Source organism: Capra hircus, chromosome 4 (assembly GCF_001704415.2).
Source record: "Capra hircus breed San Clemente chromosome 4, ASM170441v1, whole genome shotgun sequence".
NCBI lineage: Eukaryota > Metazoa > Chordata > Mammalia > Artiodactyla > Bovidae > Capra > Capra hircus.
The window spans coordinates 105,080,948-105,097,015 of record NC_030811.1 but is presented as its reverse complement, the minus strand read 5'-3'; the positions used below and the strand labels follow the sequence as shown (position 1 = coordinate 105,097,015).

The 16,068-nt window shown below is 40.4% G+C and overlaps 1 protein-coding gene across 1 annotated transcript in view; it reads right to left on the bottom strand.

Moving 5' to 3' along the window:
* COL28A1 (collagen type XXVIII alpha 1 chain) overlaps positions 1–16,068 on the bottom strand; it is a 184,047-nt gene that overhangs the window by 136,177 nt on the left and 31,802 nt on the right. The window contains exon 12 of the mRNA XM_005678961.3: positions 684–752. Within this exon, the coding sequence (XP_005679018.1) occupies positions 684–752 (69 nt within the window). The remainder of the gene's footprint in view (positions 1–683; positions 753–16,068) is intronic.

Genomic DNA, 16,068 nt, shown 5'->3' with positions numbered 1-16,068 from the left:
CACTTTTCTGTACTGCTCTCTGTTTAAGCCCCACGTTGAAGTCTTATTGTCCCAGTGACATAGAAAAGCCATTTAAAATAAGCACTTTTGCTCTAGTACACCCTGCCTGATGCAGAGCATCCGAGTATAGGGTGTTCCAGTCCTTTCTGGGCTTCCCAGGTGGCGCTAGTGGTAAAGAACCCACCTGCCAATGCAGGAAGCATAAGAGACACGGATTCAGTCCTTGGATTGGGAAGATTCAGCCCTTCCTAGTTTCCAGCAAACCTGTCAGCTTTTACTTACTCACTGTCAGGGTTCTTCCGACTTCTGCCCCTCTATGCTTATTTGATGTGAGCAGGTGATAGTTGATGTGTTAAGGTATTTCACACCCTAATGACATTTTTGTGTGATAACATTTAGAGTCCATGAAGATTCAATAGAACCAAATGTACATTGGCGAGAGGGTGGGTATTTGGAGCCAAGAGTAATTTTCATTCCAAACAATCAAAAAATACATAGATTATTCTTGGGGTAACTGGCCCAAACTGGGGCATTGTGAGTGTCCAAGCATCCAGACTGTAAGTAACTCATCTACAGGCAGACTCCTTGTGTCTCTGAGGGTAAGACTGAGCACAAGTCACAGTCTTCCCAGCCTTACAATAAATTCAGAAATCATCAGTGGGCAGAGAGGCAAGTATCGTTACCTTAACACCTTGCTGTCCAATACCAGGGGCTCCTGGAGGACCATAGGGACCAGGAGGGCCAGGTTCACCCTGGAGGAAGAAACAGTGAGATGTTAGGTCAACTCTAGCATATTTGTTGGGCAGTTCTTAGATGTACAGTGCTGTGATAGGGGTTTTGAGGGCATCAATACAACCTAACACACAGTCTCACGGTTTCCACCCTCAAGTGTTTACCATCCAATTGGACAGACAACACAGACCCAGGGTGGAATTAGCCATAAGACACAGTAGACCCAGATTCTAGGGTTCATGAAAATGTCTCCATTTAAATTTTTAAAATCAGAATTTTTTTAAAAAACTTAATATTGATTATAATAGTGAATCCAGTCTGGACCACATTTTCTTCATACCAACTCAGTTAAAATCTGTAATTTTAAACATTTTTATGGAGGAAAATTCCCCAGAAGCACAAAAGGTTTTAGGATCTGTGAAAAGTCATAATTTGGCCTTCATTCATTTGTTCAGAACATCTTTATTAAGTGCTTCTGGCAGACACATTTGTTTCCTACCCAGTGATCATCCTCTTCCTTCTCTCTTCCCTGCTGTTATGAATCTGATCTGTTCAGGTCAGTGGGCAGGTATTCTTCACCCTTGGAGGCGTAAGATGAATGAGAATCAGTCTAAAATAAGGGGAGACTCTTCTTTCTCATTGCCACTGATGAGTCTACGTTAATCCTTTGGCTCAGTTCCGAGAAATGAGATGTGGGGACCTTATGGGATGCAAAGGGGAATTTTGCTTCTGCTTCTTTTGTTCCTTGGAGAGGTAATAGCTCGTCTTATAACCATGAGGCACCAGTCTCCCAGATGAATGTCAACAGTTGATGAGGGTGAGGCAGAAGAAGTTTAGAAGAGCCTGGCTGCTGGACAGCCTCTCTGAGCTCCTGATCCGGTCCTGACTACCCACCTTCAAACACTCAGTTCACTCAACAAGAAGCATTCTTACAATTTGAGCTGCTGTTAGTCAAGATATTTGTTACTAGATAGCAGAAGCAGTTCAGTTAATACAGTCTACGAGGTGGCAGGCCCATCGTGGAGCTTGGGCGCTATACAACTGAACGTGACCACGGCACTCAAACTCCTGCGTTTCACCGGTGAGGAAGCGGAGTCCCGGAGGGATTATCTGGCCTGCACAAACACACCTCGGTATCACCCACAGGGATATGGGTCCTCGGGTCTTTCAGGCTTCTGGTCCCGTCATGTTGGCAGAGAAAAGGACAGTGGCTGTGGATTGCCATTTCTTTTTTATAATGCTAATTTCTTCTGTTTAACAAAATAATGTGTCTTTATTTATTGACACCAACATGAGTTTAATTATGAAGTCTTATTCTCACACTCAGGGAGTTCATATGCTCAGATGCCAGCCAGAGAGCACAGTGGGGAGATCTGTGGTCGCTTATGAAAATCTGACTCCTAGACATTTCATGAGATCAATTTTAAATTTTATACCAGCTGCAAGAAACAAGGTAGTCAACTGATACTCAAAATTCACAATACTTGATCTTGCTGTCAAAATAAGCTGAAGATATTAAGAAGAGGTAGCAAGAATACATAGAAGAACTATACAAAAAAGATCTTCATGACCCAGATAACCACCATGGTGTGATAACTCACCTAGAACCAGACATCCTGAAACGCGAAGTCAAGTGGACCTTAGGAAGCATCACTACAAACAAAGCTAGTGGAGATGATGGAATTCCAGCTGAGCTATTTCAAATCCTAAAAGATTATGCTGTGAAAGTGCTGCACTCAATATGCCAGCAAATTTTGGAAAACTCAGCAGTGGCCAGAAGACTGGAAAAGGTCAGTTTTCATTCCAATCCCAAAATAAGGCAATGCCAAAGAATGCTCAAACTACTGCACAATTGCACTCATCTCACACTATAGCAAAGTAATGCTCAAAATTCTCCAAGCCAGGCTTCAACAGTACGTGAACCGTGAACTTCCAGATGTTCAAGCTGGATTTAGAAAAGGTAGAGGAACCAGAGATCAAATTTCCAACATCCATTGGATCATTGAAAAGGCAAAAGAGTTCAAAAAAAACATCTACTTTTGCTTTCTCGACTATGCCAAAGCCTTTGACCAAAGCCTGTAATCCCCATGTGGATCCCAACAAACTGTGGAAAATTCTTAAAGAGTTGGGAATACCAAACCACCTGACCTGTCTCCTGAGAAATCTGTATGCAGGTCAGGAAGCAACAGTTAGAATTGGACATGGAACAACAGACTGGTCCCAAATAGGAAAAGGAGTAGAGTCAAGGCTGTATATTGTCACCCTGCTTATTTAACTTATATGCAGAGTGAAGTTGCTCAGTTGTGTCCGACTCTTTGCGACCCCATGGACTGTAGCCCACCAGGCTTCTCCATCCATGGAATTTTCCAGGCATGAGTACTGGAGTGGGTTGCCATTTCCTTCTCCAGGATATGCAGAGTACATCATGTGAAATGCTGGGCTGGATGAAGCACAAGCTGGAATCAAGATTGGCAAGAGAAATATCAATAACCTCAGATATGCAGATAATACCACAATTATTACAGAAAGCAAAGAACTAAAGAGCCGCTTGATGAAAGTGAAAGAGGAGAATGAAAAAGTTGACTTAAAACTCAACATTCATAAAATTAAGATCATGGCATCAGGTCCCATCACTTCAATAAAAACAATAAAAACAGTGAGAAACTTTATTTTGGGGGGCTCCAAAATTACTGCAGATGGTGACTGTAGCCATGAAATTAAAGACGCTTGCTCCTTGGAAGAAAAGTTATAACCATCCTAGACAGCATAGTCTGGTTAAAAAGCAGAGACATTACTTTACCAACAAAGGTCCATCTAGTCAAAGCTATGGTTTTTCCAGTAGTCATGTATGGATGTGAGAGCTGGACCATAAACAAAGCTGAGCACCGAAGAATTGATGCTTTTGAACTGTGGTGTTGGAGAAGACTCTTGAGAGTCCCTTGGACTGTAAGGAGATCCAACTAGTCCATTCTAAAGGAAATCAGTCCTGATATTCATTGGAAAGACTGATGCTGAAGCTGAAACTCCAATACTTTGGCCACCTGATGTGAAGAGCTGACTCATTGGAAAAGACCATGATTCTGGGCAAGATTGAGGATGGGGAGAAGGGGACAACATAGGATGAGATGGCTGGATGGCATCACCGACTCAATGGACATGAATCTGAGTAAGCTCTGGGAGTTGGTGATGGACAGGGAGGCCTGGCGTGCTGCAGTCCATGGGATCACAAAGAGTTGGACATGACTGAGCGACTGAAATGAACTGAACTGATACCATGGGCCTCAAGATGGAAGAAAGTCAGTGTTTAATAAAACCTACTATTTTCAAGTAGAACTGCCCTAACTTTATATAGATTATCTCACTTAATCTTCTAACCATCTTAGGAAATTGGTATTTTTTCCCATTTTATGCCGTAGGCATATCATCTCTATTTTTAAATTCATTTTTAAGTATGCATGGTATCACAGGGGGAAAAACATGGCTTTTTCTTTCAGCCAGTCTAGCTGAATTCTGGTTCTATAATTTATAACCAGTTCGAGCTTTTGCAAGATCCCCATATGCAAAATGAGGGTCATTATATTTACCCTGCAGCATTGTTGAAAGGATTCTAAATACCATCTTAAAATGTCTGAGTCATAACCAGTCACGTGGTTGGCTGTATAACATTTGTAGAGCAATTTTTGCTCACTAGACTTTCGCTGAGCACCAGCCTGGTACCCAGAACCTCCTTACATAATTATAGACGTAAATCAGGTTGCACCTGTACTTTGCAGACACTTACAATCTGGCTGGAGAGATAAATGAATATAAAACAAAATACAAGCATGTGAATTAGCTATAACAAGGGTATTAGCGCAGCACACGAGACTCTAAGGCAGAAATGTTTAATTCTACCTTAAGGAATTGGGAAAGTTTTATACAGTAGTGAAGATATTTGCTCTGAACACAAAAAAAGTATGAATCATATCTCATCTGGTAGGAAAAGGGGACAAAGTTCCAGGAAAAGGAGCGAGTATGATGTGAAATGTTCTGGGCACAGTGAGCAGCTCTGTGGGCTCACACAGACAGGAATGAAGGTGACGGTAGGGTCACTGTGCGGAGCTGCACTGCCCATGAGAAATATACGAAGAAACACATTTAAAACTTTTAATTTTCCAGAAAGTAATAATAGATTTTACTTAACCCAGTGTATCCAAAATGTTATCATTTCGGCATAAGCAATATAAAACTCTGAATAATAATTTTATTTTTCATTATTTTTAATGTGACGTCTTCAAAATCCTATGCGTATTTAATACTTATGGCACATCTCAGTTCGGACTAGCCACATTTCAAGTGCTCAGAAGTCATGTGTGGCTACTCTATATTTTTAATTTATTTTTAATTGGAGGAAGGTTCCCCTGGAGGAAGATTCGCCTGGAGGAAGATTCCCCTGGCACCCTCCTCCAGTATTCTTGCCTGGAGAATCCCATGGACAGAGAACTACAGTCCATAGGGTCTCACAGAGTCAGATACAATTGAAGTGACTTAGCCTGCCTGCCTGGAGGATAATTGCTTTACAGTATTGTGTTGGTTTCTGCCATACATTAACACGAATCAGCCATAGGCATATATGTGTCCCCTCCCTCTTGAAACTTCCTCCCACCTCGCACCTCATCCCACCCCTCTAGGTATTCACAGAGCATCAGGTTTGAACTCCCTACATCATACAGCAGATTTGTACCAGCTATCAGTTTTACATATGGCAATATATACGTTTCAGTACTACTCTCTCTATTCATCCCACCTCTCCTTTCCTGAACAGCACAGATTTAGAGTGATTAAAGAGGCTGGAGGCTCAGGTCAGAACCATGGAGAGTACCGACACTTAAGTCAGGTGGGAGTGAGAGAAGACAGTGTCTTGGGATCTGCGGAAGACAGGGGTCAAGAAAAATTGGGTGGGGGGCTGTGTTTGCTGACAAAGCCAGTATAAAAGAAGTCAGGAAAAAGAGAGTTTCAAAAGGCACTCATTGTTTCCAAAGATAAAGTGATAATCTTCCACTTGCAAACCTGATCATCTTTCAGCATTCTCTGTCTCAGGGAAGGGCCCCTCCCATATGTCAAGTGAGAGCCTACAAGTCATTCTTAACATCTCTCACTTCCTTACCCATCGAATGCAATGCATCATCAACACCTAGCAATATTCTCCTAACTCTCAAGTCTTCCACCTCTGTGTCCTTTACCATGCCTCTGTAGTCTACTCCAAAGTAATATCATCTCCTGCTCAGATTACAACAACGTTAATACTCTACATGCATCCATTCTAGCACACTCTAATTTATTCTCCCACCCACCCATTGCTGCCAGGGCAATCTTCTGCTAGTAATCTGAGTAAAAACCTTTGCTCTTAGGGTAAGGACAGAGCTCCTTCCAAGGCTTGTGAGCCCCTGCATGGTGTGGTGCTGTGGTGTGCAAAACTTCTCCCTAGCCACCCTAGCATCACTGGCCTTTGTTCAGGTCTCTGTACTTGCCATGCTCGCCCCTGCCCCAGGACCTCTGCATGTGCTATTGTCTCTATCTGGGATGTGGTTACCTCTCTCTTTTCCTAGTTAGTCTTTATTAATCCCTCAGATAGCATTTTAAGCAGCTTGGCTTCAGGGAGGCCCTCTCTGGTCAGGTGAAATCCCTCTTCTAGAGACACCGATTGCATCGTTTCTCCTTGTTCTGAGCATTCGTTACAGTTGCAGGTTTGCATTTTTACGTGTGTTAATATGTCTTCCCATAGACTGTGAGGAGGGTGCCATGATTCTGCTCAGCTTTCCATTCTCAGTATTTGCCTAATTGATATTATCTACTCAACCATCCAGGCCTCAAACATTTACTGAACAGCAACTAAAGAGCAGGTATTGTGCCAGCTGCTAGGGGTGAGCAAAACAAGAAACTTGGTCTAGGCAGGGGGTGTCGGGGGATTGGAATTGTTCCTCTGCATTCCCATTGGTTTACTTAGATTTTCAGCTGAGAGCAACTGTGCATACATTACATAGTGATATCAAGTCCTTATCACATTTTCTCCTGCAAACTTACCCAGACACAGTTAATCATTTTTTTCAGTTGAAGTCATAATGAAACCCAAATAGATGGTATAAGGTTACACTGTATGGAAAGTTCAGTTCAGAAATCCAGCACTCCTCATTCCTGGAACTGGCTCTAACCTAAGTCAATATCTTTCATATCCCTAAAATAATAAATAATGAGTGGTTGTCCAAGACTGGATTGTTTGAGAGCAGAACTTTACTTTTTCTAAAACAATACAATTATGGATCATTTAGTCATACCTTGAACTCTTAACATTAGGCAGATATTTAGCAACTTCTTGTTATCATTTCCCAGATATGGATAACACCAACTTTAATACTTTATGTCTTGTGACAAGTATGCTCATACTTTCCCAGTGGAAGGAAATGATGAATGAGTATTTTGTAAGGTGCAAAAATGGTTCAAGTATGCACAAATTGGGCTTCCCAGTGGCGCTGGTGGTAAAGAACCTGCCTGCTAATGGAGGAAATGTAAGAGACGTGGATTCGATCCCTGGGTCGGGAAGATCCCCTGGAGGAGGGCATGGCAACCTACTCCAGTATTCTTGCCTGGAGAATCCCATGGACAGAGGAGCCTGGCAGGCTACAGTCCATAGGATCACAAAGAGTTGGCTACGACTGAGGCACTTAGCATGCACGCATACACAAAATTCAGTCTTACCTGAAACTCAATGATGTGATTACTATATTAAAAGGCTTGGTAAAAAAATAAAGAAAGGCCCTTTTTCAGAAAGGAATGAAAAAAGCAGGGGAATGGTGGAGACAGGAAACTAACATTTATCAGCTCTTGTTAAGTCAAGCTCTATTTTTAGTTCCTAATTTTTCTTTCAGAGAAGTGTTATTTAATAAGGGGCTTATTTTTAGAAAATGTATCAGGCCAGCTCTGTTCTACATTAATGAAAAAAAAGGTTGTCAAAATACTTAGCTGCCTAATTATTGCCAACACATATGGCACTTACTATGTAACAGGTGCTGTTCTAAGTGCTTTTCATGTATTAACTCATGTGATACTCAGAACAACTCTACTATTGACCCATTACGTGGATGACAAAACTGAGGCATGAGAAGGAAAAGTAAGTTCCCCAGATCACAGAGCTAACACAGTATAAGGCTGGATCTGAACCCCAGGGGTCTAGCTTTAGAGCCAGTGCTAATAACCACCATGCAAAAGTGCCTCTTAGGGCGTCTCAATTCTTAAAGTAATTAAAAAATCATTTGCTTGCAGACTAAATTTATATCTTTATTTTAGTATGAAAAACACACAAGTCAGATAGTTACAGTCTCCCCATAGTTGAAGATTCATCATATGAAGACAAAGAATCTAACATAAAAATAAGCCCAGAGAAAGTATACTTTTGCAAGCTAACATATATGCCACTTCAGGCACATAAAGTTGACTTGGATTAGTGTTGTCACTGAGTCAGTGGTAAAGTCCATCTAAATTATATTTGACAATACTATGATCACACAGTGTAACTCTACATATAAAGCAATTGTTAACCAACTGCACTGAATTTGGACTATGATTATTTAAAATCTCCAGTTGCAATCTTTTTTGAATAATATCTAGTTGGATAAGAAAAAAGACCACTGTCCATATTCTCCACCTACTTATGCTTTTCAAACAAGCAAAAAACCCATAGCAATGAAGAAATGGTGGAGAATGTGATGAAAACTGTAGCGCTGTAGCAGATTTTAGTAACTCAGTTCCTTTTCTTAGTTACTACTAGGTTAAATCACATGGCACTGTCAATATTCAACTATGTTTGACTTACCAAAAGGATGATTCATATGTTTCAATCTATTAGGAAAGTCATATTTCATTATATATGGTAAAATCTAAGGGATTGTGTGTCATTTTCCCTAAAAGGAGGGACTGCTCCACAGTCCATCAGTAGAGCTTTTGAGAAACTCAGCTTTGGTGGACACTCTTAGGACTCCTCCAGCACAAAAGGAGTTGCTAGAAACTACTCAGGGTGAACCCTCTCCATAAATCTGAGAAGGACGTCAATGTACAGAGAGATGACAGGTTCATAACAGTGTGATATGTTTCCTAAAAACTTACTCTTGGAGACTGGGGGCAGAGGAAAGTGACAAGAGTTATTGTTGAAAGAGTACAAAGTTTATATTAAAATGATGAAAAAGTGTTGTAAAGTGATGATGATTACACAAGACTGTACATGTATTTCATACCACTGAATTGTATGCTTACGAATGGTTAAAATGATAAATAGTATATATATTTTACCATAATTTAAAAAAAACTCACTCTTAGAATAAACTTGATTTTCCCTGCTGCAGTGTTGCTGGTAATTCAAACTTACTTGAATTAATTAAGAACACTGATACAATTAAAAAATAAAAATAAAAACCTCTGACATCCTTCTGAAGACATTGCAGTAACTGACTCTGTCCCACATTGGTGCCCCACCTGACTGGGCATGTGGGTTAGACTCAGCACCCTTTTATGGGAAACACGGGCAGCATTTGGCTTCCTTGATCCATCAGAGCTTTCATCTTGGCAGCCTCGGCACACGCATGCGTTCATTCACACGCGCACACGACACGCCCCATCTGCTGAGGACCATATGCGTCAGATATTTGGGGAGGAAAATCATGTCTTGAAGCCAATGGCTGACACACCACATGTTCTGGCAGCCACTTGAAGTTGTCAATATCAGTTGTCTCACATCAAATGAGTTAACGTGTTCATTTAGAATCCTGGTGGGCACATAGGCATGGAGGTCAAAGCCCTTTCCACAAGTATCGCTGGACTACTAAGGATTCTTTCCCAGGCCCAGACAGCAATAGTATTTAGAGTTTGACATCCCTGAAGAAAAAGACAGTCACACAGTTTGGCAGCTCGGCTCTGATTATCCAATAGACAGATACTTGTCATTAAAATTGTAAAGTGATTCTTCTCTTTACACTGCTATGCACCAAGCAGTCACAACTTTGTTCAAAGGTGTGAGCCTGCCAGGAGAACCAGAAGGCCTATTATTGGTTTTGGACAACTGGAAAAGCTGACATGTTTGAGTACCTTGGACTTAAAATGCTTTATTTACATGAAGCCAAAAATGTAGTCATTCTGTTATTTATTTATTTTTTTTTAGTTTTTTGTTTTTTTAATTTTAAAATCTTTAATTCTTACATGCATTCCCAAACATGAACCCCCCTCCCACTTCCCTCCCCATAACATCTCTCATTCTGTTATTAAGAGATCTGTGGACTTAAAAAAACATTTTCTGTTTGGTTAATTATTCTGTACTGGCAACTGTTGAGGTCTACATGTTTCACCTGATTTCCTTCCCATCAAGTTATAAAGAATTATATCCTATTAGAAATCAGCATTTTTCAGTGGTTGAAAGCAATATCATGATGTTAGGGTATTTTTAGGCCTTTGAGTTGTGTGAGAGCTGAAATAAAACTATCCAAAGTTCTAGTATAAGGAGAAAGTTTCAGCTTCTTCATAGTTGTACATATATGTGGTATTTGAACTATTTCCAAACCATAGCTAAAATATTAGTGATGTTCAGTAGGTCAATCTACTAAAGCTATTAAGCTAACTTTAAGTCAAAACAAGTATTTAAATATTAATACTATATATTTATTTATTTAATATTTTTAATTTTTAATTTATTATTATTATTTTATTTTACAATATTGTATTGGTTTTGCCACACATCAACATGAATCCGCCACGGGTGTACACGTGTTCCCAATCCCAAACTCCCTTCCCACCTCCCCTGCAACACCATCCCTCCGGGTCATCTGAGTGCACCAGCCCCAAGCATCCTGCACCCTGCATCGAACCTAGACTGGCGATTCGTTTCTTATATGATATTATACATGTTTCAATGTCATTCTCCCAAATCATCCCACCCTCGCCCTCTCCCACAGAGTCCAAAAGACTGTTCTATACATCTGTGTCTCTTTTGCTGTCTCGCATACAGGGTTATCATTACCATCTTTCTAAATTCCATATATATGTGTTAGTATACTGTATTGGTGTTTTTCTTTCTGGCTTATTTCACTCTGTATAATCTGCTCCAGTTTCATCCACCTCATTAGAACTGATTCAAATGTATTCTTTTTATGGCTGAGTAATGCTCCATTGTGTATATGTACCACAGCTTTCTTATCCATTCATCTGCTGATGGACATCTAGGTTGCTTCTATGTCCTGGCTATTATAAACAGTGCTGTGATGAACACTGGGGTACACGTGTCTCTTTCAATTCTGGTTCCTTGGTGTGTATGCCCGGCAGTGGGATTGCTGGGTCATAAGGCAGTTCTATTTCCAGTTTTTTAAGGAATCTCCACACTGTTCTCCATAGTGGCTGTACTAGTTTGCATTCCCAACAACAGTGTAAGAGGGTTCCCTTTTCTCCACACCCTCTCCAGCAGCAAAACTAAGAATTTTTGGTTTTGGTCTTGCCACAGGGCATGAGGGATCCTACTTCCCTGACTAGAAATCAAACCTTCACCCCTGCAGTGGGAGTGTAGAGTCTTAATCACTGGATCCCCCAGGGAAGTCCCAGAATGTATTTTTAAAATTACTAAATCTTCACGGGGCTTCCCTGGTGGCTCAGTGGTAAAGAATCCACCTGCTAATGCAGGAGACACGAGTTCAATCCCTAGGTTGGCAAGATCCCCTAGAGAATGAAATGGCGACCCATTCTGGTATTCTTGCCTGGGAAATCCCATGGACAGAGGAGCCTGGTATGCTGCAGTCCATGGGGTCACAACGAGTCGGACACTACTTAACAACTAAACAACAACAACAAATCATCATTTATGATATATATATTCTAGTGAAAATAGTGACATAAAAAACATAAGATTCCAAGTTTATATATCTGAAACTGTGGGGGAAAAAACAATTAAGTTCCATGCCTGACTCAGAAGTAAGTGGAATTATAAATAAGGTATCAAGTCATTGAATGCACAAGAAGCTTTTGATGGGTTATGTTAATACTGTCCTGTTTCTATATATTATCCTAATATCTTGGAAGAATGGTCAGAATTCCTGACTTTTGCACCCTTCTCTCTGATTCCTCTACAATCCCTTGTCACCGCCCTTCCCCCAATCTCCCAAACATTTCCAAAACCCTCCAAAACCCTCGACCTTTAATTGTCGATTGATCACTCGACAATCTAAGTGATTCCATAGGTCCAACCTGTTTGACCTGTCTGCAGTACGATACTGTTGACAGCTCATTCCATGTAAGACCACTTCCTCATTCTTTCATTCAACAAATGCTTATTTTCTGCTTATCTTAAACATGAGTGTAGATATCATAATTTTTTTCTCTCTCAGATATGATAGTGGTACTCCTGAACCGTTGTCTCTAGATTTTCTACTTTGGATTTTTTCAAAACCGTAGTGGACCTGTACACATCTGTCTAATTCTTCTGCCAGTGGTTCATATCTGAAAGAGGACTGACCATGTTTAAAGGTATAGTGCATGAAAGCTATAAAGAAACTTGATTAGTTTCTTTAGCTAAACTTCCAGCTACAACGTGCATACGCATTCCTAGTAGCTGTGTCAAGATAACCACTCCTGTTTTAAAAACTAACCTCTTTTTGTAGAGCATTTTGAAGAAAACGGGTCGTTGTGTAGGGATGTTTACTAGCCTTACAATTTTAATTTCAAGATCTGTACATTTAGCTTTCATTTACTTAATTTCCTTATAAGAACATCAGCGACTTAAAGAAGTATCTGTTGTGCTTGGGAACCTCAAAAAAATGAGATGGAACTATGACAGAGGTAAATAAGGAGGAGCAGGCTGTCCAAGAATCATGTACAGTGGGCTAAATGCTTCATTTGCCCCCAATCCCACTAAAACCTAAGTCTCACTTATTCATTAATACTAGGTCCGTTGTTCATTTTGGGTGCGTAGATGGATGTTTGATTCACCAGAGATTATTTACTCTGACCATATCCATTTATTAAACTGGAGCAGACTGGCGCTGCCTCTGAGTTTTTGTAACATCTCAGAAGCTAAACTGAACATAAAGTAAGAGAACTTTGAGTTTCTTACACTTGAGTACCACACAAGAAGACACTTGTGTGGGAGTGTGGCGAGGGGCGGGGCGGGGGAGTGGATCCCTAAAGAAAAATGTATGAACAGCCTCAAGTAGAACAATGAAAGAAGTTAAAAGAAGGGAGGCAATCCATCTATTGAAAGGAATCAATATATAATATAAATATCACAGCAGTTTTAAATTGTTTGAGGATTAGCCTGTGCTACTTTGACACAAGGGAATACATCAGGGATAATTCCTAAAGCCCTTTTGGCCCTAGCACTGAGCTCTCATGCTAGGATATTTCAGCAAGTCACAGGCTATTTCCTGCTCAGACCACAGTGAGCAGTCCCTCCTCCCAGAGCACAAAGAGGGTCTTCTTGGAAGGAGCAGATTTGGGTGAGATTGGAGATGAAAACATCCTTCAGAAATAACCTCAGAAGGACATCAAGAAATGGCAAAAATTACCCAGTGTGGGCTTGGCACACCCAGCATTCTACTATGTTTATTTGTTCCAAACTAATTTTGGTGACTTGTTCTCTGTGATTTGAAAGGCCTGCCAGTCTTGAGCCATTCTTTCTAGTTATTGGAAGGCCCACTCTATGACCAGATGGAGTGGCTGGCTGACCCACATCAGCCCTTGGGAGGTGGTGTAGGGTTCGGAGGCCTTCAGTTTTTACAGAAAAAGAACGTGGTGTCATTTTGGGCCTAAGGATATGGCTTCTCAGACATTTGTGTGATGATAGTTCTAATTGATTTTAGAGACCAATGGGATGATCTTCTTATGAATACCACTCTTGACCCTCATCTCATGTCTGGGAGAGGCTGAGGTAGCCTCAAAGTCTTCATTCTGAGAAAGATCTATGTTTTGTTTCTAAGGTAACAAGGTCATTTAGGGCAGAATAGGAGGTACTTTACATATGGAAACTATTAGTGACAGAAATGATGTATGAAACTGGGCAAGAATCACATTTTTCTTTGATTTCACACATGCTATTTTTTCCTTTTATTCTTTGGCCACCTTTTCTGCAGAGCCTTTGATGAAGAAACCCACCCACTGGAGCAACAGAACGGGATTGTCATTCATGAGAGAGACTATTCATAATTTCACATTCTTAGACAGGCCTCGTCTAGAAACTCCCATGGAATCTTGGCAAATGTTACAAGTCCAAAGGTTTCTATTTTAAGGTCTCATAGGAGACAAAATATTTGAAGACGCACATTACTGCCTTCTTTTTCCCATGAGAGTCTTCTCCTTTCCTTGCATTTTCAGATGAACATTATAACCAAGTAGACTATAACTCAACAGACTATTGTGGTGTGGTGGTTTAGTCACCAAGTCATGTCCAACTATAGCCCACCAGGCTCCTCTGTCCATGTAATTTTTCAGGCAAGTATACTGGAGTGGGTTGCCATTTCCATCTCCAGGGGATCTTCCCGACCCAGGGGTCAAACCCAGGTCACCTGCACTGCAGGCAGATTCTTTACTGACTGAGCTACTAGGGAAGCCCCAACAGAGTATTGTTTCTAGCCAGAGTATGCTAGAAGGGGAGACATGCAGTTTCCATGCTGTCCAAAAGAAAGACATTTATCTCAGGTTGGCTATCTAGGAAATTCAGCAGTTTTCCTAAGGAGATATAATAAATATAAAATATGGGGGTAAAGAGCAGATTGACTGGGTTGGTATCCTGGTTCTGTCCCTTCATTGCTGTGCAGGCTTGAATTCACTGCTTACACTCTGTGCCATAGTAGCCCTACTCTGTACTATAGGGGTAAGACTAGGTCATGCCTCAGAAGGCGGTGTTAAATGGGTATTTAGAACGGCATCTGCATGTAGTAAATATATACTCCATAATGCTATAATTATAGAAACTTCACAGTAATGGTCATCCCTGTGTCCACTGGAAAATACAGATTTACTGCATTTTAGAGATTTTGTAGGGGCACAAATTGCAATAGCAATTTCATAAAACCATTTTGTAATAAAATGGTAATGAATGAAAAGAAATGTCACTATAAAACTTTGTTTCCAAATTGGGAAAAAATAGTTTATCAAGTTTTTAAGATTTAGAAGTACATTCTGGGATGCAAGATGAAATCACTCCCTGAAATCTGACTTTTAAGACAAGAATAAATGTATAAAACCTAAGACAGTTAATGAATATGCATGCATCTCTGGTTGGCAGATCGAAAGAGGAGTAGAAATTACTAATAGTCTCCAAGTAATAGTCAAGAAACCATTATATCTGTGACCCTAAGCCAAAAATATAACTAGGAGAAAAACGAGAAACTCACTCCCATCTCGCTCTCTTCCAACAACCCTCAGTATTCTCTAGATATTGATATCTTTTCAATTGGCAGTAAAGTTTGTGATTTTAAACCTGTGATAATTTTACATTAAACGTCTTCACCACAGTTTTTGGGGGGGAAAAGGAGATTTTTAAAAGAGGGGCTCTTGAAAAGTTGAAGTCCTCAGCTACTTTTGGAAAAATGACTCCTCTTATGGCAAAGTTGTGAAAGTCAAGAATGAAGTGTTATGTTAGAAAACTACAGCCTGCCTCAAAATACTTGACTCATTATATTTTCTTTCTAAGAATTAATGCCTTGTTAGAATTAAAAGCTAAATTCAGTGGAAATAAACTCATTTTAAAAGAAAACTCTAAGTAGTAATTGTATGAGACATGAAGAGACATGATCAAGCAATCACGTTCTTACATGAACTGCCATCAGCCATCTCCTGAAGCTGCATGTCCAGCTCCCAGCCCAGCATCTCCACAGATGCCCTGACTTCCAGACTTCATTTCTCATTTTCCAAAATGACAACTTTGGGCTGGTATGATTTCTAATATGCCTCGTGACTCAAAATATCTATAATTATATCACTGTTGCAAACTTCAAATCTGATACCTGATTTTAAGCCTCTTTTTCATGAACAGGTGAAAATTATCATCTTAGGTGACTGAAGAATCCAGGAAATAAGTATGGATGTCAAAATATATATATATATTTTTTTCTGGCTGCAGGATTTTTACCTACGGCCAAAGCAATTTTGTAAAAAACTTCTACTCAGTATTCAAAAGAGCCATTTCTTTCCCTAATGGCACCCTACTCCAGTACTCTTGCCTGGCAAATCCCAGGGACGGGAGAGCCTGGTGGGCTGCCATCTATGGGGTCGCACAGAGTCGGACACGACTGAAGCGACTTAGCAGCAGCAGCAAGGACTGGAAAAGACAGT